Consider the following 27500-nt stretch of genomic DNA (forward strand, 5'->3'; position numbering starts at 1 on the left):
TGACTCATAACTATATATGGATACTTTGTTATATTTTATTTTCCTTACTGAGAAAGCAAATCAATAAAAGCTGGTTCTGACTCATAACTATACATGGATACTTTGCTATATTTTATTTCCCTTACTGAGAAAGCCAATCAATAAAAGCTGGTTCTGACTCATAACTATATATGGAAACTTATATTTTATTTTCCTTAATGAGAACGCAAATCAATAAAAGCTGGTTCTGACTTATAGCTATATATTGATACTTTACTATATTTTATTTTCTTCACTGAGAAAGCAAATCAATAAAAGCTGGTTCTGACTCATAACTATATATGGAAACTTTGCTATATTTTATTTTCCTTAATGTAAAAGCAAATCAATAAAAGCTGGTTCTGACTCTTAACTGGATACTTATATTTTATTTTCCTTATTACTGAGAAAGGAAGACAATAAAAGCTGGTTCTGAATCATAACTCTACATGGACACTGCTATATTTTATTTTCCTTATTGAGAAAGCAAATCAATAGAAGCTGGTTCTGACCCATATTTTCTGATTTTCCTCTTAATGTCTTCCTCTTTCTGTCAGTTCCCTAAACTGCCTCCTATAGATAAGTTGTGATTTTCCAACATCCTTCCTTAAAACTAATTTTGAGTAATTATCTTGAATATCCGTGCTGCTATTTACTGCCGTTAGCTCACCTGAGATGGCACTGTTAATTGCTTAAGTTAGGTGTTCCCACCTATCACTGCCGTAGATTTGTTTCTCTTTCTTTCAGTACACTGTCTTTTACTAAGTATTCTAATGTAGCTGTTATTTAAAATTTAAGCCAACGGCCAAGCGCTGGGACCTAAGTGGAATATACTGTAGAATTTAGGCCAAAGGCCAAGCGCTAGGACATATGTGGTATATAAAGAATTTACGCCAAAGGCCAAAACGCTGGGACCTATGAGGTCACTCAGTGCTGAAAGGTTGATGGACAGTAAAATGCTTTTAAAGGTGTAACAGGAGGAAAACCTCGTCGTTGCACTGTTAATCAATTGTTAGGAGAGGGTGGAAAGTAAGATGGAAGAAAGAGAATAGGCATGGAGATACAGCAAAAGAAATGAAAGGGGTTGCAGCTAGGGGCCAGAAGGGACGCTGCAAAGATCCTTAAAGCAATGCCTACGGTGCACCGCGTGAGGTGCGCTAACGGCACTACTCCACTAGGATAGTCTAATGTAGCATTGTGTAAGCTTTACAAGTTATTTATTCATCTAATACAACTTATACCTTCATCCACTTATGCATCTGCTTCTTGGAATACTGAATGTCAAGTTAATTATTATAAGAATAATGGCTTTAACAGTGTTCTGGCTGCATGCCTGTCCTCAGTATAATCTTCCCTGGACCTGTATAGATGAGGATTTTCATAACTAACAAGAAAATAACTTCCTGTAAGGCAGCGGCCATCAAAGTAGTCATCAAAGACTGACTGATTGATTGATTAATGGTTACTAAAACTGGCGTCGCAATGCCTACAGTAGGTTATTAACGCCGCAATGAAATTAAACAGGAAAAAAATTTAAAGGAGTGTCATATAATAAATATCTAATATATATATATATATAGATAGGTGGATATAGATATATATCTATATCTATACATATATGTGTATAATATATATATATATATATATATATATATATATACATACATATATATATATATATATATATATATATATATATAATTTATATATATATAATCTGAAAATAAATATATGCTATACATAAAAACACATAGGCCTACTGTATATGTATACGATCTATATTTTGTTGAGGAAGGCCGGCTCCCTAAAAAAGATATACGCCTCCTCTGTATTAAAATCCTTCTCTGTCACGGCCGCAGCATTTACTATTGTTGGTCAATCATCAAAGTTGGCAAAACAACAGATATAAATCCATTGATTTTGAATCTAGGTTCTTGAGTTGAATTGAATACAGAATGTAGGCCAAAGGCCAAGCACTAGGACCTATGAGGTCATTCAGAGCTGAAACGGAAATTGACAGTAAAAGATTTGAAAGGTCTAACAGGGGGAAAACCTATTAGGAGAGGGTGGAGAGTAAGATGGAAGAAACAGAATATGGAAGGAGGTGCAGTAAAAGGAACGAAAGGGGTTGCAGCTAGGGGCCGAAGGCACGCTGCATAGAACCTTAAGCAATGCCTACAGTGCACCGCATGAGGTGCACTGACGGCACTACCCCCCTTCGGAGAATCTAGGTTCTTTAACGGCTTACGTACCAGTGCTCAAGTCAATGGAGTACAAGGTGAATGTACCATTTATTCCCAAGGCATTTCTACTGTATATGCATAATCTCACTTTAGAACCTAATTCTCCATCGCTTTCGTCTTTTTGAGATTCTCTGATGCTTTCCGCGAAATTGGATTTTGAAACACAGTTTTAGTTTTCTGTAAGCGAAAACTACTGTGCCGGCTTTGTCTGTCCGTCCGCACCTTCTTCTGTCCGCCCTAAGATCTCAAGAACTACTGAAGCTAGAGGGCTGAAAATTGGTATGTTGATCATCCACGCCCCCAATCATCAAACATACCCTCTAGCCTCAGTAGTTTTTATTTTATTTTATTTTATTTACGGTTTAAGTTAGCCATAATCGTGCTTCCGGCAAAGTACCATGAGCCGCGGCTCAAACAGCACTATACAGAGACCACCGAAAGATAGATCCATTTTCGGTGGCCTTGATTATAGGCTCTAGCGGCTGTACAGAAAACTCGATTGCGCCGAAGAAACTTCGCCGCATTTTTTTACTTGTTTAGAGTAATATCTAAATTTCTCTAACATCATCCGATGGATTAGTTCTGGGGGACGCAGCTTCCAGGACAACTCCTTAGTAAACAGGATGCCGGAACTTGCTTAATACATGAGGGATAAATTAACTTAAAAGTGCTCGAGAAAATATGACGGCATAATGACATAGAAATACACTGGGCTTGAATGAAGGCCTCTAAAATGCTGACAAGAATTTGATGGAGAAATGATAAAATGATAGGATGAAAGTTACAGGGTTTCTAAATAATGAGAATGAGAATTATATTAAGAGACGATGCTATCAAGTCCATCGTCTCCCATAATATCAGGCGAAGATTTACGCTGGTGGTACTCTTTATAAAATGAGTCTTGGAGGCTACTAATTCGCACACTGGGACAAAGAACAACGCTCAGATAGCTCGGTTTTGTGACTGTTTCTTTTCCTCTACTGCCAGGCTGCAGAAATATCTTCATGTGACTTGTTCCTCAAAATACTATGATTGTCCATCTTTCTACTGGAGGGATTGATTTCTTATTTTTCATCAGCTTTCTCTTTCATTCGTTTTCACAAAGTCAATCGGCGACTAAAAAAAAAAAAAGGCAAAGAAAGTTAAACACCATCTCTAATCCTACTAAGGACCTGAATACTGTGTGCATATATATATATATATATATATATATATATATATATATATATATATATATATATATATATATATATATATGTATGTACATATATATGTATATGTATGCACACATATATGTATGACTATTTATCACATCACCGTGATTCATATACAATCAGAAAGCTACAAACGTCCTTTAATATCCAATTCACTCTACCTCGGAAATAATATATTTTCATATATGTTACCGAAGGGGAATTTTTAGTTGATAATAAGTCCACCGTCCCGTGGGGTCGAACCAGCGACGGACGAGGAATCAGGACTACAGTGACACACTAACCAGTCGGCCACATATATATATATATATATATATATATATATATATATATATATATATATATATATATATATATATATATATATATATATAAAACTGGAGTCGACCACTTTCTTTACAGCACTGACCAGTAATCAGGGATCAGGGTCGAAGTATTGTCATACGGAATACAGGATTTTTAGAGGCTTCACATATAATAAAGAAAATCAACTTATGCGTGAAAGAGCATATGTAAGTATGTATGTATGTATGTATGCATCAAAGTATGTGTATGTGGCAGCAATTAGGATCGTATAATTCACTGGTATAGTGGTTAGTGTTGTGGCATGCCACTCTGATGTCGCTGGTTCGCGTCTCCCCCAGTGCGATGAAAAATCACTGGCTCAGCATCATGATCAGTTACTGCTGCAGTGTGGGGCCTGCGGTGGGAGGTTGAAACCAACATATTCTTTGGAAGCTTGAATTTCAAGTCAATGGCCCCTGTGTGTGCTTGTTCCATATGAATAGGTTTCATATACTGAATTAATAATAATAATAATAATAATAATCGAAATACAAGCCGTTCATTGGGTTCCTACAACATATACGAGTATAACTTCAATATATTCTAATTACACGATTCCTACTAATTTTATTAGAATCAAATAAAAAAAATGACGATAAAAAACCTGACAACACACAGCCGTCATATCTTTCACTCTCTTTCACAACCTTTCACGTCATTTCTCTTACATTTTCTCTTGCGTTATATGATTTGGTCGCCTGAGAGTGAGAGAGCGACCCTCCCTCCCTCTCTTGACGTTGTTAAACCTATAAAAAGCTAGTTTCCACGGTCGAAATATCTGTAGCGTGGCGGGTCCCAAGCGCCCGAGGACAGGACCCTCCGAAATTCAGTTACGGGAATTGGAATGGAGACTAAAACGAGAGAAGTGGAAACTCTGTGTTTTGTTGTTCTTTCGTTTCGGTATTGATACTGTCGACTGAACGCAAACATGATTGCTTACGTTAGTTACACACAGTAACAGAACATACATTAGAGAGAGAGAGAGAGAGAGAGAGAGAGAGAGAGAGAGAGAGAGAGAGAGAGAATATTCCAGATATTATTTCCGAGAGCCAGAAAAACATTTATGAAATCGATATTTTCTGCTTAAGTTGACACAGTAACAGAACATGAGAGAGAGAGAGAGAGAGAGAGAGAGAGAGAGAGAGAGAGAGAGAGAGAGAGAGAGAGTTATATATATGCAATTAGTACTCCAATGCCTACAAATGACTTCCTATTAAGAGCTATTTTGTCTCATGCATATATCAAACGTCAACGGCGTATCTAAATTTGCCTATTTTGCCTATCTCTCACAAAACCGTCTACCATCTCTCTTTTAAAGGGTGAATATCCACTCTTTGTCTTTAGTTCCCTTTATCAAAACTCTAGAAATGGGATATAAAATTTAGGCCAGAGGCCAAGCGCTGGGACCTATGACGTCATTAGCGCTGAAAGGGAAACTAAGAGTAAAAAGGTTTGAAAGGTGTCACAGGAGGATAACCTCGCAGTTGCACTACGAAATAACTGTTAGGAGAGGGTGGAAAGTAAGATGGAAGAGAATATGAACGGAGGTAGAGTCAAAGGAATGAAAAGGGCTGCAGCCAGGGGCCGAAGGGACGCTGCAAAGAACCTTACAGAATGCCTACAGTGCATCGCGTGAGGTACACTGACGGCACTACCTCCCCACGAAGGCAAAAATTACAAGGGATCTAACTTCCCACGATGTGTGACATTTAATTTAAAACGCGAGGATCCACTCTGTGTCCTTCGTCCCCAGTTGCCCGTCCCACCGGCCTCTACATAAAAAAAAAAAAGATTACTTACCACGATGAGTGGCAGCATCCAGAGGCGGGGCAGTAACGACCAGCCCAGCCAAGCAAAGAATTGCTGTTGCCGACAGCCACACAAATTCGTTCCTCATGGCCACCTGGAAGAGCAAAATAAATAAATAAATAAATACACAGATAAATAAATAAATAAATAAATAAAGAAAGAAATAAATAAATAAATAAATAAATAAATAAGTAAACAGATAAATAAATAAAATAAAAAAGTGTTGTCAGTGGGGGAAAAATGATTTAGTTACTAATGTTACCTGATAAAGTAATGTAAGTTTATTTTCAGTGCCCTGAAAGAAAAGGTATATATTACAAAATCAAATAAAAAAAAACACACACACACAAACTCATAATTTTTTTTATTTATAAAATTCCAAATATTACGGCATTAAATTAAAAAAAAATACTGTTCAAAAATGGTGATCTGTGAAAAACAGAAAACAAGACATGCTAAAAATAGATTTTCATTCTAACGCCAAAAATGAGAGAAGTATATGAAGTTTGCCGGTTTTATTTCACGGATATTTTCTCTTCCCGGATATGAGTTGCAGTCCTTGAAAATCTTATAATAAAGATTATATTTCACTTCCAAAATGAGGCAAAATTAAAGAAATTATATTGTTTAAAATGGTATACCGAATTTCAAGTCAATGGCCCCTGTGTGTTTGTTCCATGTGAATAGGTTTCATCTACCGAAATAATAATAATAATAATAATAATAATAATAATAATAATAATAATAATAATAATAATAATAATAATAATATACTGTATTCTATTTTCCTATTAGATAACATCGCTCTATTTATAAGAATAAAATCAAATCAAGTACAGTTAATTCGAAGAAAAGCTGAAATTTAGCAGAGGCAGAGAATTCAATACTCTCAGAGATTACGATACTGCCAAAAGCTTTCCCTGATGAGTTAGTTAGTTTAACTATCTGAATAAAATACTGCCCCATAACACAAAACTGAGAAAAATGGTAGATACTCCCTTGCCTTACTACTGATTTTACAGATAGTGCAAACGGGACCCCCTAAATACTCGTGGAAAGCATGGAAGAATCATTCTGAAACTGCAGTAACTTGTGTATTAGTTTTTCACCAGCCCAATAGGTGGCCTAACTCAGTTTCGAAAATTTTGCAGATACTGCAGTTTTCCATTTTAGGGCAGAATAGAATACAGAATTTAGGCCAATGGCCATATGCTGAATGACCTTTGAGGGAAACTGACAGTGAAAAGGTTTGAAAGGTAAAACAGGAGAAAAAAAAAAAAACCTCGCAGTTGCACTATGAATCAGTTGTTAGGAATGGGTGGAAAGTAAGGTGGAAGATACAGATTATAAATTAACTATCTGAAAGTTATAAAGGACTGGGTAAGCCGGAAGATAGAGATTATAAATTAACTATCTGAAAGTTACAAAGGACTGGGTAAACCGGAAGATAGAGATTATAAATTAACTATCTGAAAGTTATAAAGGACTGGGTAAACCGGAAGATAGAGATTATAAATTAACTATCTGAAAGTTATAAAAGACTGGGTAAACCGAAGCTTTTGAGCTGCAACCAGGTATCAAAGAATTCAGAGGATCCAAATCCTACGCTGGCGTTGGATTTGGGGATCACAGTTTATTTTTCAGTAGGAAAGGTGCTTCTCCTAATGCAGCAGTGAAGAGGAAGGCTGGATAACAAGAAAAGTAAAAGGAAGGAAGGGGCAAGACTCTAATTTCCTTTTTGCTTTGCTTTCTTTTTCCTTTCATTTGCGGTTCTTCTCTTCGTATGTTTGTGAATCTTCATTTCGCCGTAAATTTACCTACTGTTCAGCATTATCATAATTATAAAAAAAAGCTTATCTCTAGTTTTGCTACTACCAATAATGACAATGATAATGGAGAAACAAATCCTGAGTCATGCATGGGAACAATTATATTTAAAAACCAAATTAAGTAGAGCTTTCGGGAATATGTTCGATTCCCCTTTTCAATCTCGATGATCATAATAAAAGAAAAAAAAATATAATTTTAATAAGCTAACTTTACTAAAACGGAACAAGAAAATGCATGGTACAGAACTGCCAAAGTATTTGCAGTTTCAAAGCCCATTACTTTAGCTGCACAAAACTGACAGACAAAAGCAGCGAAAACATTAAAAACAAAAGCAGCAACAATGACAACAAGTCCAAAAGCAGCGAAAACATTAAAAACAAAAGCAGCAACAATGACAACAAGTCCAAAAGTAATGATGATATTATTTTCGACGTCATATGCACAGCGAAAAAGAGCTTATGACAAAATCCCGGACGAGTGTTCTACTTTGAATGATGTGTATGTGAGAGAGTATTAAATTAACAGAAATAACCAACGTTAAAGTCTCTGGAATTGTAGGAATTATAACAAATGTCGGCTTACCCCATCAAAGTGAATGCTACCACTGGGGAACAAAGGATGGCAAATAAACGATGTGGCTCGAGCCTACGGCTTTGTCATCCGCGCAGAATTCATAACTTCATAAAAGGTCAGGTACTGACAGTGTTCTTTTTGTCATTTTATCTTATAATTCATAAAAGGTTACGTACAGGCTGTGTTCTTTTGGTCATTTTATTTTATAATTTCATAAAAGGTCAGGTACTGACAGTGTTCTTTTTGTCATTTTGTTTTAGACTTTCATAAATGGTCAGGTGTTGACAGTGTTCTTTACGTCATTTTATTTTATAATTTTATAAAAGGTCAGGTACTGACAGTGTTCTTTTTGTCATTTTGTTTTAGAATTTCATAAATGGTCATGTACTGGCATTGTTCTTTTTGTCATTTAATTTTATGATTTCATAAAAGGTCAGCTACTGACAGTGTTCTGTTTGTCAATTTATCTTATAATTTCAAAAATAGTCAGGTACTGAGTGTATTTTTTTGTCATTTTATCTTATAATTAGATAACAGGACAGGTACTGGCAGTGTTCTTTTTGTCATTCTATTTTATAATTTCATAAAAGGTGAGGTACTGACTGTCTTCTTTTTGTCATTTTATTTTATAATTGTATAAATGGTCAAGTACTGACAGTGTTCTTTGTTGTAATTTTATTTTATAATTTCATAAAAGGTCAGGTACTGAGTGTTCTTTTTTGTCATTTTATTTTATAATTTCATAAGAGGTCAGGTACTGACAGTGCTCTTTTTGCCATTTTATTTTATAATTTCATTAAAGGACAGGTACTGACAGTATTCTTTTTGTCATTTTATTTTATAATTTCATAAAAGGTCAGGTACTGACAGTGTTCTTTACGTCATTTTATTTTATAATGGCATAAAAGTTCAGGTACTGACGGTGTTCTTTTTGTCATTTTATTTTATAATTTCATAAAAGGTCAGGTAATGACAGTGTTCTTTTTGTAATTTTATTTTATACTTTCATAAAAGGTCAGGTACTGACAGTAAGGTCAGGTACTGACAGTGTTCTTTTTGTCCTTTTATTTTATGCTTTCATAAAATGTCTGGTACTGACAGTGTTCTTTTTGTCATTTTTATAATTTCAGAAAAGGTTAGGTATTGACAGTGTTCTTTTTGTCATTTTATTTTATAATTTCATAAAAGGTCAGGTACTGACAGTGTTCTTGTTTGTCATTTTCTTTTATAATTTCATAACAGGTCAGGTACTGACAGTATTCTTTTTGTCATTTTATTTTATAATTTCATAAAAGGTCAGGTACTGACAGTGTTCTATTTGTCATTTAATTTTATAACTTCATAAAAGGTCAGGTGCTGACAGTGTTCTTTCTGTCATTTTATTTTATAATTTTATAAAAGGTCAGATACTGACAGGGTTCTTTTTGTCATTTTGTTTTAGAATTTCATAAATGGTAAGGTACTGACATTGTTCTTTTTGTCATTTTATTTTATAATTTCATAAAAGGTCAGGTACTAACAGTGTTCTTTTTGTCATTTAATTTTATAATTTCATAAAAGGTCAGGTACCGACAGTGTTCTGTTTGTCATTTTATCTTATAACTTCATAACAGGACCGGTGCTGGCGGTGCTCTTTTTGTCATTCTATTTTATAATTTCATAAAAGGTGAGGTACTAACAGTGTTCTTTTTGTCATTTTATTTTATAATTTCATAAATGGCCAGGTACTGACAGTTTTCTTTTATGTCATTTTATTTTATAATTGCATAAAAGGTTAGGTACTGACAGGGTTCTTATTTGTCAGTTTATTTCATAATTTCATAAAAGGTCAGGTACTGACAGCGTTATTTTTTGTCATTTTATTTTATAATTTCACAAAAGGTCAGGTACTGACAGTGTTCTTTTTGCCATTTTATTTTATAATTTCATAACAGGTCAGGTACTGACAGTGTTCTTTTTGTATTTTTTTATAATTTCATGAAAGGTCAGGTACTGACAGTGTTCTTTACGTATTTTATTTTATAATGTCATAAAAGTTCAGGTGCTGACGGTGTTCTTTTTGTCATTTTATTTTTTAATTGCACAAACGGTCAGGTACAACAGTGTTCTTTATGTCATTTTATTTCATAAAAGGTCAGGTACTGACAGTGCTTTTTTATAATTTTATTTTACAATTTCATAAAAGGTCAGGTACTGACAGTGTTCTTTTTGTCATTTTATTTTAGAATTTCATGAAAGGTCAGGTACTGACAGTGTTCTTTTCGTAATTTTATTTTATAATTTCATAAAAGGTCTGGTACTGACAGTGTTCTTTCTGTCATTTTATTTTATAACTTCATAAAAGGTCAGTTACTGACAGTGTTCTTTGTGTCATTTTACTTTATAATTTCATAAAAGGTCAGGTACTGACAGTGTTCTTTTTGTCATTTTATTTTATAATTTCATAAAAGTTCAGGTACTGACAGTGTTCTTTGTGTTATTTTACTTTGTAATTTCAGAAAAGGTCAGGTACTGACAATATTCTTTTTTTCATGTTATATTTATAGTTTCATAAAAGGTCAGGTACTGACAGTGTTCTTTATGTCATTTTATTTTATAATTGCATAAAATGTCAGGTGCTCACAGGGTTCTTTTTGTCATTTTATTATATTTATAATTTCAGAAAAGGTTAGGTACTGACAGTGCTCTTTTTGTCATTTTATTTTATAATTGCATAAAAGGTCAATTACTGAAAGTTTTCATTTTATTTTATTTTCTACTTTGCCTCCAGAGGTTCCAATTGCCATTATCGGAGGGAATTAGTAGAGAAAGGCGTAAAGGAAGCAGAGAAACAAAGGCCATAACGCAGACAGCTGGCAATAAATACCAATACAGACGTAAGTAACTGTGAAATTCTCCGGAATGGCACATCCGGTTTCTACTTCTTTATTTTCTCGTTTCGTAATTTATTAATTATATCTACCTCTCTATTTCCTCTTTTTTTTTGATAATACATCGTCTTCCTCTTTATTTTCTCTTCATTTGACAATATATTTATTATCTTCCTCATCATTTACTCTTCGCTTGATAATATTTTAATTATCTTCCTCTTTATTTTCTCTTCATGTGATATTTCAATTATCTTCCTCTTTATTTTCTCTCACTTGATAATAAATCAATTATCTTCCTCTTGATTTTTCTTCACTTGATAATATATCAATTATCTTCCTCTTTATTTTCTCTTTGATAATATATCTTCCTCTTGATTTTCTCTTCACTTGATACATTATCTTACTCTTTAATTTCTCTTCACTTCATAATATATTTACAAAATTCCTCTTTTTTCCTCTTCATTTGATATATTAATTATCTTTCTCTTTATTTTCTCTTCACTTGATATGTTAATCACTTTCCTCTTTATTCTCTCTTCACTTGATAACATATCAATTATCTTCCTCTTTACTCTCTCTTTACTTGATAACATATCCATTATCTTCCTCTTTATTTTCTCTTCACCTGATAATTATTAATTACTTTCCTCTTTATTCTCTATTCACTCGATAACATATCAATTATCTTCCTCTTTATTCTCAATCTCACTCGGTAACATATCAATTACCTTCCTCTTTATTTTCTTTTTACCTGATAATATATTATGTATGACTTTTATAATCGGATATCTGGTGATATGGAGCAACAAGTAAGCTGCGCGAACTAAAAAAATAAAAGTTTTAGACAGAGGAGAATTTAACTTTCCTTCACAAGCGACCGGGCCTGAATACGAAGCCTATATATATGCGAAAATAACAGTTCACGGAAGCGAGAATTTGTACGTCTTTTATGCATGGTCCAACGCCAAAACAACAACAGTCGATCACATCCAATGAACCAAACTGAAAAGTACGCAAAAATAACATTCGTGGAAATGGGGAGTTGCACAGTGTCCTTTATGCACGGTCCAAATTCAAAACAATGGCAGCTAATCACGTCCCAACGAGCAGAAGCGAAAAGCATAACATGACATGTCTGCATTTTCTTCCGCAAATAACGCGAGAGAGAATCTGCTGCGTCACCCGGAACGAATCAATATATGTATTAAAAAAAAAAAGCTAGAGCTAATAAGTGGCTTCAGATATGACTTGTTGTGTAGTTGTGTGCACCAATCACCTCTACTCTCTCATTGATTATTGGTCCTTCACCCCCACCCCAGGCCCCCCACCCCGCTTCCCAGTTCACCTGGTTCTGTTGCTCTCAGGTAAAGCTTGGGCTGACTCCATGGCTTCTAACTCTCCTCCCCATCTCCTCTTGAGACCACCCCCTCCCCCCTCCCCTTGCGGAACCTACCATATGGCACTGCCTAGACGGTCTTCCTTGCCCCTATAATTATATACCCCTATATGTACCCTTGCCAACATAACAGATGAGACAGGAGGGAAATGACACGCTGGTTTAGGTAGGAGATGGGGACGCAGATCAAGTCCTTCGTAATATCTTTGTTCTATTGAAAACGATTCTGGTAACTGAGATCAAATGTTAGTATACGGAATATTTACTTCTTTTTTTTTTTACATTGTTCAAAGACTTCTTACCGACTTGGGTCAGGCTTGAGCAATGTCTTACAGATGTGATTGGTTAACATGCTAGGTTCTGAGTATAAAGAGGCAATAATACAGATGAATTTGATTACATTACGTTATTGTATTACAGGTAAGAGGCAATAATACAGATAAATTTAATTGCATTACGTAATTGTTTTAAAGACACTTTCTGAAGGACAGTTATCAGACTGTACACGCACACGCACACACACACACACATATATATATATATATGTGTGTGTGTATGCACACACACACACACACATATATATATATATATATATATATATATATATATATATAGAGAGAGAGAGAGAGAGAGAGAGAGAGAGAGAGAGAGAGAGAGAGAGAGAGAGAGAGAGAGAGAGAGAGAGTCAAACTCATCTGCGGGCTTCGGACTTCACCATCACAGATTAACATGGCCGCAGTAACTAAGTACACACTTTCCTACATGACCTGCTTAACTGATATACAAGGAAACAAAACACCTTCGGCATGTGGAAATTATTCTGGAAATGTCTCTTAAAACAGCTGATGCTAATTTCTGCTTTACGTCGCTATTTGCCAATACATCAACTCTGATGTCCTGAAAATTCCAAAAATTAACTCTGCCACCAATATTAATTTACTTATTTCTTCCGACAAAGTGTGTTCTAGCTATAGGCGGACTAGGCGATTGCCTAGGGCCCCCAAGCCACCTTGGGGACCCCGGGGTAGCTTGGAAAATTTAAATTTCTCAAGCCACTCGGGGGCCCCCGATTCCCTTTGAAATATTTTAATTTTCAAATTTAAAATTTGAAAATTTAAAAGATTTTATCATGTGCAACTTATATTATATGTATACCTATGACAATTCAATTTTCATTTATTAGCATTTGTGTAATTAATTGCAATTGTTGACACTACAGATTTCTGTACTATATAATTAGTTAGACCCATCATTCCCGTTAAGGGACCCTAAACCCTATATTTTAGGTAAAAATGGTCGTCAAACCGAAATCTAGATAAGCAACCCATAGCATACTATAGACATTGTACTTTCAGTTTCGGAGGGTTTAGCGCGTTTGCGTGCGCTCATGTTTAAATACCACCCTTCATTTAAATGCCACGTGGTCGTTCTTGACTTCTGTCAAAACACTACAGATCGCAATTTCTTTATTAGTTTCGGATTTTCTCATTGTTTCGTGGTTTCTTGCGATGTTTACGTTTCTCGGATAGATAAACGTTTGTCCTCGAGTCATTTCATACCAAAGGCGGGTAGCTGCCAAGCAACTACTTTGTATCGCACGTCGTTTCATATCAATGTCTCCATGAGAGTTTGTTTACATTTAGTCTGAGGTACCATGAATAACTGAATTCAAGGATTTTATTATATTCCTTCGTTTCTCCAGGTAATAGTACCTACCTACCTACCTATCTAGGGGTCCCAAACAGCATCTTGCCTAGAGCCCCCACAAAGCTAGAAACGGCCCTGTGTGTTGGAGAGTCTTTTAGTCAGTTCTTACATTTTATTTGTCTTAGATTTGATTTATTATTAAATGCATTCATGTATTCGCTGCGTCAAGGAAAAGTCGCTTCGGAGAGATTGGCGATTTTATCGAATTCCAAAGAACTAAAAGGAGTTTCAAATGCGTGCTACGGTGTGTGTGTGTGTGTGTGTGTGTGTGTGTGTGTGTGTGTGTGTGTGTGTGTGTGCTTCTTGATACCTTCGCTGAGGCTTACGTAAATTTTCTTATACTATTGTTAAGGAGAAAATATTCCTCTTTTGAATGTATCTAAAAATAAACATTTTAGTCTGCAGAAACACTGAAAAAGCTTAACATTTTCTGATAATTATTGTCTATGGGCTCTCGTAAAATCCTTACCAATTTTCAAATTATTTAGATTTTTATAACATCTAAACAATTAAAATCAGAACTTGCATCTTCAAGTAATTTAGTTTTTATAACATCCAAACAATTAAAATTAGAACTTGCATTTTCAAATAATTTAAGTTTTATAACATCCAAACAATTAAAATTAGAACTTGCTATAAGTGAGGTTTACACAAAACAAGAAAGCAGCTTGAATTCCTATTCTATACGGATTTGGAAATCTTTCCTCGCTTCCGTTTTCCCAGTTACTGCAATCCATTTTCCTCTGTTAAAACAGACGTCATTTCTTCCATGTTTGCCTTTCTTATCTAATATCAGTCGTTTTTCTAAATGTCTTATTTTTAAAAGCTCTCCTAATTTCCCGTGTATACAGACAATTCGTCTCAACAGCTTTAACTTTCTCTGTCATTCACAGTTAACTTCTGATATGTAAATTCAAACATATTTATAAAATATAGATGTATAAGTATGTGTATATATAATATATATATATACATATACACATGTTCGAATTATGATTATATATATATATATATATATATATATATATATATATATATATATATATATATATATATATATATATATATATATATATATACATGTTCGAAATATGATTATATATATTTTTGAGTATATATATATATATATATATATATATATATATATATATATATATATATATATATACAGGCAAATCTTACGAAATGCGACTACATATCGACACGATGGAAGGTTGTATATAAGTGATAAAAGAACGCCAAAAAACTTACCAAAAAAAAAACAAAAAAAATCAAAGAGGTGAGGTGGAACCGAATGCCGGAAGGCAAGAAAGAAGGGGAACAGGTTTATATTATGGCGTAAATCAGTAATATTTTTTTTTTACCTCAATAACTTTCATCTTTCTATAAATATATCGCTGCCAAAAAAAAAACTAACAGTAAAATCATACTGGCTTACGCAAAAAAAAAAAAAGCTATGATAAATCCGAGATTGCATATTCATTCATCAAACATCTCTATTATTCAGTCCAACCTCCCCTGAATTATGAATGCCTACATTATGTGCAAAACCGACCCGGAAAACTCGAGAGCTATTCATTTTGAACCGAATGCAGCTCTTGCATTTATTATTAATTTCCTCTCTGAAGGGGGATGCTGTAGTACGCTATGCTGCATGGTGCTGTACGATGCTGCTGGATTCTGTGCGATTCTGAACGATGCTGCATGATGATGCAGGACGCTGTATTATGCTATATGACGCTGTACGATGCTGCAGGATTCTGTACGTTTCTGAATGATGCTGTAGGATGCAGCATGATGATGCAGGATGTTACAGGATGCTGCATAATAATGCAGGATGTTGCAGGATGCAGCATGATAATGCAGGATGTTACAGGATGCTGCATGATGATGCAGGATGTTACAGGATGCTGTACCATGCTGCAGGATGCTGTACCATGTTGCAGGATGCTGTAGGATGATGCACGCTGTTGTACGATGCTACGGGATGCTGTACGATACTGCACGATGCTATTGGGTGCTGTACGGTGCTACAGGATGCTGTACGATGCTGCAGGATGTTGTGCGATGCTTCAGGATGTTGTACGATGCTACAGGATGCTGCACGATGTTCCAGGATGCTGCGCGATGCTGCAGGATACTGATCGATGTTACAGGATGCTGTACAATGCTGCAGGATGCTGTACGATGCTACTGAATGCTGCTCGATGTCGTACGATGCAGCACTATGCTATACGATATGTACGATGCTGAAAGATGTAGCAGGATGCTGCAGGAAGCTGCACGATGCTGCAGGAAGCTGCACGATGCTGCATGGGTGAGGGTAAAGTTGGCCAGAGGGTGCCACGGATTGGGAAGGCAAGTTACGTGATAAGGAGCGAGAGAAAGTGGAAACATTTGTTTTTTTGGTGTAAGAGAGAAATTTCTTATAAAAGAGAATAGGATGGGAACAAATGAGATGGGGGGAAAATAAACCAGAGACAAAACTGAATGCAGATGAGGCTGTCGTATTTTCCTCGCTGGATGTAGAGTGATATGAACGAATAAAAGGCGAAAACGAAGGAGAGAAATTATAATATATAAAAGTAGGATACGTATAAGCAAATGAAAGAAACGTTGAAATGAAACGATGTTTTGTGTTTAGGAGCTTACATAAATATCGGTATTCTTTTATGACTTTATTCACTCACTAGTGCACAGGTATACGTACACTCAAACTGTCGTATAGCTAGACACGTTTGCATCACATAAACACACACATACACACGCACGCACGCACACACACACATATACATATAATGTGTGTATGTGTGTGTGTGTGAGAGAGAGAGAGAGAGAGAGAGAGAGAGAGAGAGAGAGAGAGAGAGAGAGAGAGAGAGAGAGAAAATTACTACCTGGAAGCTACCCTTAATCACTTGTAGGATTTTGGTCATAAGTTTTCTAGGAGCCTACTTTTTGCCCTTACATAGACATTTATTTTAACCGAAATATATAACTCCTTTTTGTCCTTTCACTCCTATTCATCCGTAGTTTTCAATACTTTCGTGGCCACAAAGAACATGACAGAATGTTTCAAAATGATTGAAACCTCTTCCATCATTCACGAATGTTGTTGCAACAGCTCTGTTGTTCTCCATCTTGCGAAGAATGCCTGTCCGCCTTCTTGCGAAGGAATTTTAATTTGAATCTCATATTGCGGATATTTTCCCATTTTTCTTCCCTCGTTCCTCCCATCCTTTCAGGTGCTTGTGTAGGTATGTATAATAACAATTGTTACTTTCCTATTAACTAAACATTTTTGCCTAACTGTTTTTCTTCATATATATATATACATACATACATATATGTGTGTGTCTGTGTGTATACACATACATACATATAGCTATTTGTTCAGATACCTAAAAGTGCCAGGGAAATATATATATATATATATATATATATATATATATATATATATATATATATATATATATATATATATATATATATATATATATATATATATATATATATATATATATATATATATATATTTCTTGGTACTTGTAGCATAATGCTCTTACATTTATAGCTATAGACTGGCTTATAATTATTAGTGTAACAAAGTAACAGCTTTATCTTTCAGTTGTCTAATATATACATATGTATATATGTGTGTGTATATATACATATATATACATATATATATATATATATATATATATATATATATATATATATATAATATATATATATATACATATGTATATATATATATATATATATATATAATATATATATATATATATATATATATATATATATATATATATATATATATATATATATATTAGATAACTGAAAGATAAAGCTATTACTTTGTTACACTAATAATTATAAGCCAGTCTATAGCTATAAATGTAAGAGCATTATGCCACAAGCACCAAGAAATTTCAAATAATATATACATAAATTAACAGAAACAACTAAAAAAAATCTTGAAAGTCCCCAAACAGCTCAATGCCAACAAAGCGACTTAGTTAGAACCTGGAAATTACCCTCAGATTGACGACTGGGGCAACTCGAAATCTGAGGTCATTCTGAAGAAGAAGAAGAAGAAGAAGAAGAAGAAGAAGAAGAAGAAGAAGAAGAAGAAGAAGAAGAGAAAGAAAGAAGGCTGCTTTAACCACTATGGCACATGAAAGATCACGTAGCCACGCTGAAAATACTTACAAGAGATTAAGCATCAACCAACCGTTGAAGGAGGACCACAAATGAACTTACTTAAAAACTCTTTCATAATTTCGGCAGGGAAGAAACGTGTCAGCTCCAAAGCTCTAGAGATGTAAGATAATAGCAGGGGCTTATTAGGGAAGAAGCTCCCGAAAACTTATGAGTAATGCTGTGCGTAGACAGATTAGTAGAGCTTTTACCAACAACATACAACACAGATAAGGCTGGTAGCGCGATATTTACCTGGAGTAAGACGTCTGGTGGCTACTTCCATTATCATTTTTATGTACTTGTTTTTCGTCAGTAACCTGCGCAGTGTTTCGCAGTACATTAGTGACTAGAAGCGGCAAAAAGTTTAGAAGGCTACGTGTGATGCTTAAGTCATTTTTTTCCAGACGTCTAGTACTTTGATTCTGATCTAAGAAAATTAAGCCATAAAGCCAAGAGCTGGGGCAGTTCCAGCCATTCATTGCTTAAGACAGTGGAGTGGCTGGACAGAGAATAGAACAGAATAAAGAATTTAGGCTAAAGACCATACGCTGGGTCCCGTGGGGTCATTCATCGCTGAAAGAGAAACTGACAGTAAGAAGGCCTGAAAGGCCTAACAACTGGTAAGAGAGGGTGGAAATCAGATAGGAGAAAGAGAATATCAAAGGAGGTACAGTAAAAGGAATGAAAGAGATTGCAGCTAGGGGCAGAAGGGACGCGGCAAAGAACCTATAGACCAATAAATGGATAAACTCTTAAGAGGTACAGATAGATAGACAGATAGATAAACTCTTAAGAGGTCCATATAGGTAATAGGTAGATAAACTCTTTAAGAGGTCCAAATAGATAGAGAGATAAATAAATAAACTCCTAAGCGGTCCAGATAGATGGATAGACTGATAGATAGATAAACTCTTAAGAGGTACAGATAGATAACAGATAGAAAAACTCTTAGAGTTACAGGTAGATAATGGATAGAAAAACACTTTAAGAGGCACAGATAAATAATATAAATAAACTCTTAGGAGGTACAGATAGATAGATAGATAGATAGATAGATAGATAGATAGATAGATAGATAGATAGATAGATAGACAGATAGATAGATAGATAGATAAAGCTCTTGAGAGGTACAGATAAATAATAGATAGACAGACTCTTAAGAGCTACCGATAGATAGATAGATAGATAGATAACCTCTTGAGAGGTACAGATAAATAATAGATAGATAGACTCTTAAGAGCTACCGATAGATAGACAGATAGACAGACTCTTAAGAAGTCCAGATACATAGAGAGAAAGACAGGTAAACTCCTATAAGGTCCAGATAGATAGATAGATAAATAGAGAGCAAGATAGACAGACTGATAAACTCTTAAGAGGTACGGCATGCATTTTTTTCTCTTACAATCGAAAAAAAAGACAAAAAAATTTGCCAACGAAATACGGAAAGGCAAATATCTGCTTACGTAACTGAAAGGTAATTCACAAAATGGAATGTTGGCTTCTCAAATAAACAAGTAAAACATGCACCGAAGTTTCTTCAGAACAATCGAGTTTTTTGTACAGCCGCTACTGCGTATACTCAAGGCCACCGAAAACAGATCTATCTTTCGATGGTCTCGGTATAATGCTGTGTGAGCCGCGCCCCATGAAACTTTAACCACGGCCCGGTGGTGGCCTATCCTATATCGTTCCCAGATGCACGATTATGGCTAACTTTAACCTTAAATAAAATAAAAACTACTGAGGCTAAAGAGTTGCAATTTGGTATGTCTGATGATTGGAGGGTGGATGATCAACATATCAATTTGCAGCCCTCTAGCCTCAGTAGTTTTTAAGATCTTAGGGCGGACAGAAAAAGTGGGACAGAATAAAGTGCAGACGGACAGACACAGCCGGCACAACAGTTTTCCTTTCCAGAAAACTAAAAAATGTAGCATTGCAACTGGCAAATGAACCGAATAATTAACAATTGTAAATGGAAGAAGGGAAAACGAGAGAGAGAGAGAGAGAGAGAGAGAGAGAGAGAAGGGCCGTTCCCAGTTCCTTTCATGTCCCGGAATGGCCCCCACCTCCCCCTTCCCCCACCGAAAAAAAAAAAGGACAATCTCAGAGAAAGGAATTCGTATTTGCTTCGAATTCCATCGCAGGCATTCGGGCTGGAAAAAATGACAGTACTAATCCATCATTCACCAGTGACTGCTTTTTCTTTTCTTATTTTATGAAAATGTTTTATTTTCCAGCCACTGCACTCAAAACCAGAGAAGAAACGGATGCGAGATTTTCTCAATAAATAAAATAAACTATATCAATAAAATATATTTTGAGAAATTGCCAAACGAGATGGACCAGAGGAAAATAACATACTGAAAATTCAATTGTCTTTTGACACTTCTTTTCCAATTACAGAAAACCTAACTCCATGAAGGTTTTAATTATACCTATAACACATGTGTAAAAGTTAAACACATATGTGAAAGCTAAACACTTCTCAAATTACAGAAAGAACTAATTCAACAAGGGTTTTGTTTATACCTATAACAGCTCAGTAAAAGCTAAACAGTGAATATAATAAACAACGCAAAAAAAAAACCTACACAAAACAGGAAAGGACGTATACTACTAAGAACATAAATATACCAACAGATTAATTATAGAAAGACAAGTGGATGACACTTTTGATAAAGTAAATGAAGAACTCTGTTTTATCATAGCTGCCAGGTGCAGGTCGAATTCTTACTAGGGCACAAACCTTCACTTAGTACACAGATGCAACAAGAAGTGTTAGGGAAAAAGACCTCTAAGTGCACAGCACCCACACATACGATTAGTAGCCCCATGAAATAAAGAAATGTGTAAACACATAGGCATAACTTAGGAAATTAAAGACATACCTGTTCAAAAAGGGTTATGACCCAGTAATACATCATCCGAGAATATTACTGCCTAGAATGTAACTGAATAAGGAATGGGGCCAAAATATACATATATATATACTAGAAGATAAGACAATGTTGTAGAAAGACCATTAAATAAAGAACTACGACAGACTAAAATCAGCACAAAAGGTTTCTTGTTACAATTCATCACGATAAAATTCCTTGTAAAGAATAAAAAAAAAAAAACTTAGCAGCAAGATATACGATAACTACGATATCTAAGCAACATGATATTCAAAGAAATGCAGAATTAGGATAAGAAAGTTTGTGATCATTAAAAGACAAACTAACGAAACAAGTCTGAGCTTTCTAAGTTTTGCATTGCACTGCATATAATTTAGGCCAAAGGCCAAGCACCTGGACCTATGAGGTCACTCAGCGCTGAAATGGAAATTGACAATAAAAGGTTTGAAAGGTGTAACAGGAGGAAAACCTCAAAGCAGTTGCACTATGAATCAATTGTTAGGAGAGGGTTAAGAAAAGTTAGATGGAAGAAACAGAATATGAAAGGAGGTGCAGTAAAAGGAACGAAAGGGGTTGCAGCTAGGGGCCGAAGGCACGCTGCAGAGAACCTTAAGTAATACCTACATTGCACCGCGTGAGGTGCACTGACGGCGCTACCCCCCTACGGGGTCAGCTTTCTAAGTAAACAAGTCGAAAAGAATAAAGTGATGTTAACCACTTGAAACGATTACAAAGAAACAAAGAAAGAAAAAGTCGTTGGGAAGAAAGGGAATAAACAAGAAAAGGTCAATGGAAAAAAAGGTCCTGATAAGAAAGGAAGAGATAGAGGACATCCAGGACGCGTCCTTTATTCCTTATCAAAGACGAGGACATCCCAACTATCTCGGAATTTCCAAACCTTTCACTGTCAATTTCCGTTTCACCGCTGAATGACGTCACAGGTGCCAGCGCTTGGCCTTTGGCCTAAATTTCATATTCCACTGCATTCCATCTCCTACTGTACATATTCTTTTTTATTTGTTTCTGATGAAACCCAATTTAAATATTCATTTCTCGCAAACCAGACATCTAAGATCTGTTGAAATTTCTATGCAGTGGTATTCTGGGATACCGTTGCTGAGCCCCTGTCCTAGTATGCTGGGCTTTGAACGCCAGCTCGTAATAGATAGTTTCTAACAAAAAAAAAAAAAAAAAAATCAAGGGAATTGGGTAGTGGATAACAGCAAAAGAGAATGACGCAGTGGATAACAGCAAAGCTATTATTATTATTATTGTTGTTCAGAAGATGAACGCTATTCATACAAGAATGAAACAAGCCCACAGGAGACATTGCATTGACTTGAAATTCAAGCTTTCAAAGAGTATGGTGCTCATTAGGAAGTAAGAGAAGGCAAAAGGAAATACAGAGTGAAGAGAGAATGAGGCAGTGGATAACAGCAAAAGAGAATGGGGCAGTGGATAACAGCATCAGAGAATGGGGCAGTTGATAACAGGAGAAGAGAATGGGGCAGTGGGTAACAGGAGAGGAGAAAAGGCAATGGATAACAGCATAAGAGAATGAGGCAGGGGATAAGAGTACAAAGAGAATGGAGCAGTGGGTAACAGCATCAGAGAATGGGGCAGCGGATAACAGGAGAAGAGAATGGGGCAGTGGATAATAGGAGAAGAGAAAAGGCAGTGGATAACAGCATAAGAGAAAGAGGCAGTGGATAACAGCAAAAAGAGAATGGGGCAGTGGGTAACAGCATCAGAGAATGGGGCAGTGGATAACAGCAAAAAGAGAATGGGGCAGTGGGTAACAGCAAAAGAGAATGGGGCGGTGGATAACAGGAGAAGAGAATGGGGCAGTGGATAATAGGAGAAGAGAAAAGGCAGTGGATAACAGCATAAGAGAATGAGGCAGTGGATAACAGCAAAAAAGAGAATGGGGCAGTGGGTAACAGCATCAGAGAATGGGGCAGTGGATAACAGCAAAAAGAGAATGGGGCAGTGGGTAACAGCAAAAGAGAATGGGGCGGTGGATAACAGGAGAAGAGAATGGGGCAGTGGATAATAGGAGAAGAGAAAAGGCAGTGGATAACAGCATAAGAGAATGAGGCAGTGGATAACAGCAAAAAGAGAATGGGGCAGTGGGTAACAGCATAAGAGAATGAGGCAGTGGATAACAGCAAAAAGAGAATGGGGCAGTGGGTAACAGCATCAGAGAATGGGGCAGTGGATAACAGCAAAAAGAGAATGGGGCAGTGGATAACAGCAAAAGAGAATGGGGCGGTGGATAACAGGAGAAGAAAAAAAGCAGTGGATAACAGCATAAGAGAATGGGGCACTGGATAACAGCAAAAGAGCATGAGGCAGTGGGTAACAGCAAAAGAGAATGGGGCAGTGGATAACAGCAAAAGAGCATGGGGCAGTGGGTAACAGCAAAAGAGAATGGGGCAGTGGATAACAGCAAAAGAGCATGAGGCAGTGGGTAACAGCAAAAGAGAATGGGGCAGTGGATAACAGCAAATGAGAATGGGGCAGTGGATAACAGGAGAAAAGGCAGTAGATAACAGCATAAGAGAATGAGGCAGTGGATAACAGCAAAAGAGAATGGGGCAGTGGATAACAGCAAAAAGAGAATGGGGCAGTGGATAACAGCAAAAAGAGAATGGGGCAGTGGATAACAGCAAAAGAGAATGGGGCAGTGGATAACAGCAAAAAGAGAATGGGGCAGTGGATAACAGCAAAAAGAGAATGGGGCAGTGGGTAACAGCAAAAGAGAATGGGGCAGTAGATAACAGCAAAAAGAGAATGGGGCAGTGGGTAACAGCAAAAGAGAATGGGGCAGTGGATAACAGCAAAAGAGAATGGGGCAGTGGATAACAGGAGAAGAGAAAAGGCAGTAGATAACAGCATAAGAGAATGAGGCAGTGGGTAACAGCAAAAGAGAATGGGGCAGTGGATAACAGCAAAGAGAGAATGGGGCAGTGGGTAACAGCAAAAGAGAATGGGGCAGTGGATAACAATAAAAGAGAATGGGGCAGTGGATAGCAGCAAAAAGAGAATGGGGCAGTGGATAACAGCATAAGAGAATGAGGCAGTGGATAACAGCAAAAGAGAATGGGCAGTGGATAACAGCAAAAGAGAATGGGGCAGTGGATAGCAGCAAAAAGAGAATAGGGCAGTAGATAACAGCAAAAATTGAATGGGGAGGTGGATAACAACAAAAGAGAATGGGGCAGTGGATAACAGCAAAAGAGAATGGAGCAGTAGATAACAGCAAAAAGAGAATGGGGCACTGGATAACAGCAAAAAGAGAATGGGGTAGTGGATAACAGCAAAAAGAGAATGGGGCAGTGGATAACAGCAAAAGAGAAATCAACAGTGGATAACAACAAAAGAGAATGGGGTAGTGGATAACAGCAAAACGAGAATGGGGCAGTGGATAACAGCAAAAAGAGAATGGGGCAGTGGATAACAGCAAAAGAGAATGGGGCAGTGGGTAACAGCAAAAGAGAATGGGGATGTGGATAACAGCAAAAAAGGAATGGGGCAGTGGATAACAGCAAAACGAGAATGGGGCAGTAGATAACAGCAAAAAGAGAATGGGGCAGTGGATAACAGCAAAAGAGAAATCGGCAGTGGATAACAACAAAAGAGAATGGGCAGTAGATAACAGCAAAAGAGAATAGAGCAGTGGATAACAGCAAAAAGAGAATGGGGCAGTGGATAACAGCAAAAAGAGAATGGGGCAGTGGATAACAGCAAAAAGAGAATGGAGCAGTGGATAACAGCAAAAGAGAAATCAACAGTGGATAACAACAAAAGAGAATGGGGCAGTGGATAACAGCAAAACGAGAATGGGGCAGTGGATAACAGCAAAAAGAGAATGGGGCAGTGGGTAACAGCAAAAAGAGAATGGGGCAGTGGGTAACAGCAAAAGAGAATGGGGCAGTGGATAACAGCAAAACGAGAATGGGGCAGTGGATAACAGCAAAAAGAGAATGGGGCAGTGGGTAACAGCAAAAGAGAATGGGGCAGTGGGTAACAGCAAAAGAGAATGGGGATGTGGATAACAGCAAAAAATTAATGGGGCAGTGGATAACAGCAAAACGAGAATGGGGCAGTGGATAACAGCAAAAGAGAATGGGGCAGTGGATAACAGCAAAAGAGAAATCGGCAGTGGATAACAACAAAAGAGAATGGGCAGTGGATAACAGCAAAAAGAGAATGGGGCAGTGGGTAACAGCAAAAGAAAATGGGGCAGTGGGTAACAGGAAAAGAGAATGGGGCAGTGGGTAACAGCAGAAAAGGAATGGGGCAGTGGATAACAGCAAAAGAGAATGGGGCAGTGGGTAACAGCAAAAGAGAATGGGGCAGTGGGTAACAGCAAAAGAGAATGGGGCAGTGGGTAACAGCAAAAAAGGAATGGGGCAGTGGATAACAGCAAAAAGAGAATGGGGCAGTGGATAACAGCAAAAAGAGAATGAGGCAGTGGATAACAGCAAAAAGAGAATGGGGCAGTGGATAACAGCAAAAGAGAATGGAGCAGTGGATAACAGCAAAAAGAGAATGGGGCAGTGGATAACAGCAAAAAGAGAATGGGGCAGTGGATAACAGCAAAAAGAGAATGGGGCAGTGGATAACAGCAAAAAGAGAATGGGGCAGTGGATAACAGCAAAAAGAGAATGGGGCAGTGGGTAACAGCAAAAGAGAATGGGGCAGTGGGTAACAGCAAAAGAGAATGGGGCAGTGGGTAACAGCAAAAGAGAATGGGGCAGTGGGTAACAGCAAAAGAGAATGGGGCAGTGGGTAACAGCAAAAGAGAATGGGGCAGTGGGTAACAGCAAAAGAGAATGGGGCAGTGGGTAACAGCAAAAGAGAATGGGGCAGTGGGTAACAGCAAAAGAGAATGGGGCAGTGGGTAACAGCAAAAGAGAATGGGGCAGTGGGTAACAGCAAAAGAGAATGGGGCAGTGGGTAACAGCAAAAGAGAATGGGGCAGTGGGTAACAGCAAAAGAGAATGGGGCAGTGGGTAACAGCAAAAAAGGAATGGGGCAGTGGATAACAGCAAAAAGAGAATGGGGCAGTGGATAACAGCAAAAAGAGAATGGGGCAGTGGATAACAGCAAAAAGAGAATGGGGCAGTGGATAACAGCAAAAGAGAATGGAGCAGTGGATAACAGCAAAAAGAGAATGGGGCAGTGGATAACAGCAAAAGAGAATGGGGCAGTGGATAACAGCAAAAGAGAATGGGGCAGTGGATAACAGCAAAAGAGAAATGGGGCAGTGGATAACAGCAAAAGGAGAATGGGGCAGTGGATAACAGCACAAAGAGAATGGGGCAGTGGATAACAGCAAAAAGAGAATGGGGCAGTGGATAACAGCACAAAGAGAATGGGGCAGTGAATACCAGCAAAAAGAGAATGGGGCACTGGATAACAGCAAAAAGAGAATGGGGCAGTGGATAACAGCACAAAGAGAATGGGGCAGTGGATAACAGCACAAAGAGAATGGGACAGTGAATACCAGCAAAAAGAGAATGGGGCACTGGATAACAGCAAAAAGAGAATGGGGCAGTGGATAACAGCAAAAAGAGAATGGGGCAGTGGATAACAGCACAAAGAGAATGGGACAGTGAATACCAGCAAAAAGAGAATGGGGCACTGGATAACAGTAAAAAGAGAATGGGGCAGTGGATAACAGCAAAAAGGAATGGGTCAGTGGATAACAGCAAAAAGAGAATGGGGCAGAGGATAAGCGACACCACTGAAACTGAAAGCGGTGGAAATGTGGATGAAAAGAGAGAAGAGAAGAGACAGGATAAGAGATGAATATGTCAGGGGGTCAACAAAAGTCACTGAAGTGTCAAAGAAAGAACCCAAGAGTCAGGACTGAGATGGCTGGGCACCTGATGAGGAAAGGGTGTGATGGAGTGGAATATTACATTTAGGCCAAAGGCCTAATGACCTCATTCAGTGCTGAAAGGGAAATTGATAGAAAGGTTTTAAAGGTGTAACAGGAGGAGAATCTCACAGTTGCTCTATGAAACATCTGTTAGGAGAGGGGGGAAAGTAAGACAGACGAAAGAGAATATGAAAGATCGTACAGTCAAAGGATGAATGGGGTCGCAGCTACGGACGCTGCAAAGAACCCTAAGTAATGCCTACAGTGCACTGAGTAAGGTGCACTGGTGGGACTATCCCTCTGCGGGAACGGCAAGCTGCAGGAGAGACCGTGGAAATGCAAGTGCCAGGGACACGGAGGAAAGGAAGGGCCTTAGGAAGGATGGAGAGAATAATGCCTTCAAGGACACACGAGACGAAAAAGAGGACACAAGATAGGATCACCTGGAAAAGGCTCACTCAAAACATCGACCCGACTCGGGATTAATCTGGGAAGTATA

The 27500-nt window shown here is 37.1% G+C and overlaps 1 protein-coding gene across 2 annotated transcripts in view; it reads right to left on the reverse strand.

Annotated features, from left to right (window-relative positions):
- LOC136848611 (uncharacterized) overlaps positions 1–27500 on the reverse strand; it is a 272631-nt gene that overhangs the window by 136005 nt on the left and 109126 nt on the right. For both annotated transcript variants that reach the window (XM_067120993.1, XM_067120992.1), the window contains exon 2: positions 5621–5723. In XM_067120993.1, coding sequence (XP_066977094.1) covers positions 5621–5717 — 97 coding nt within the window. In that variant the 5' untranslated portion in view covers positions 5718–5723. The remainder of the gene's footprint in view (positions 1–5620; positions 5724–27500) is intronic.

This window comes from Macrobrachium rosenbergii, chromosome 19 (genome assembly GCF_040412425.1).
Source record: "Macrobrachium rosenbergii isolate ZJJX-2024 chromosome 19, ASM4041242v1, whole genome shotgun sequence".
Taxonomy (NCBI): Eukaryota; Metazoa; Arthropoda; class Malacostraca; order Decapoda; family Palaemonidae; genus Macrobrachium; species Macrobrachium rosenbergii.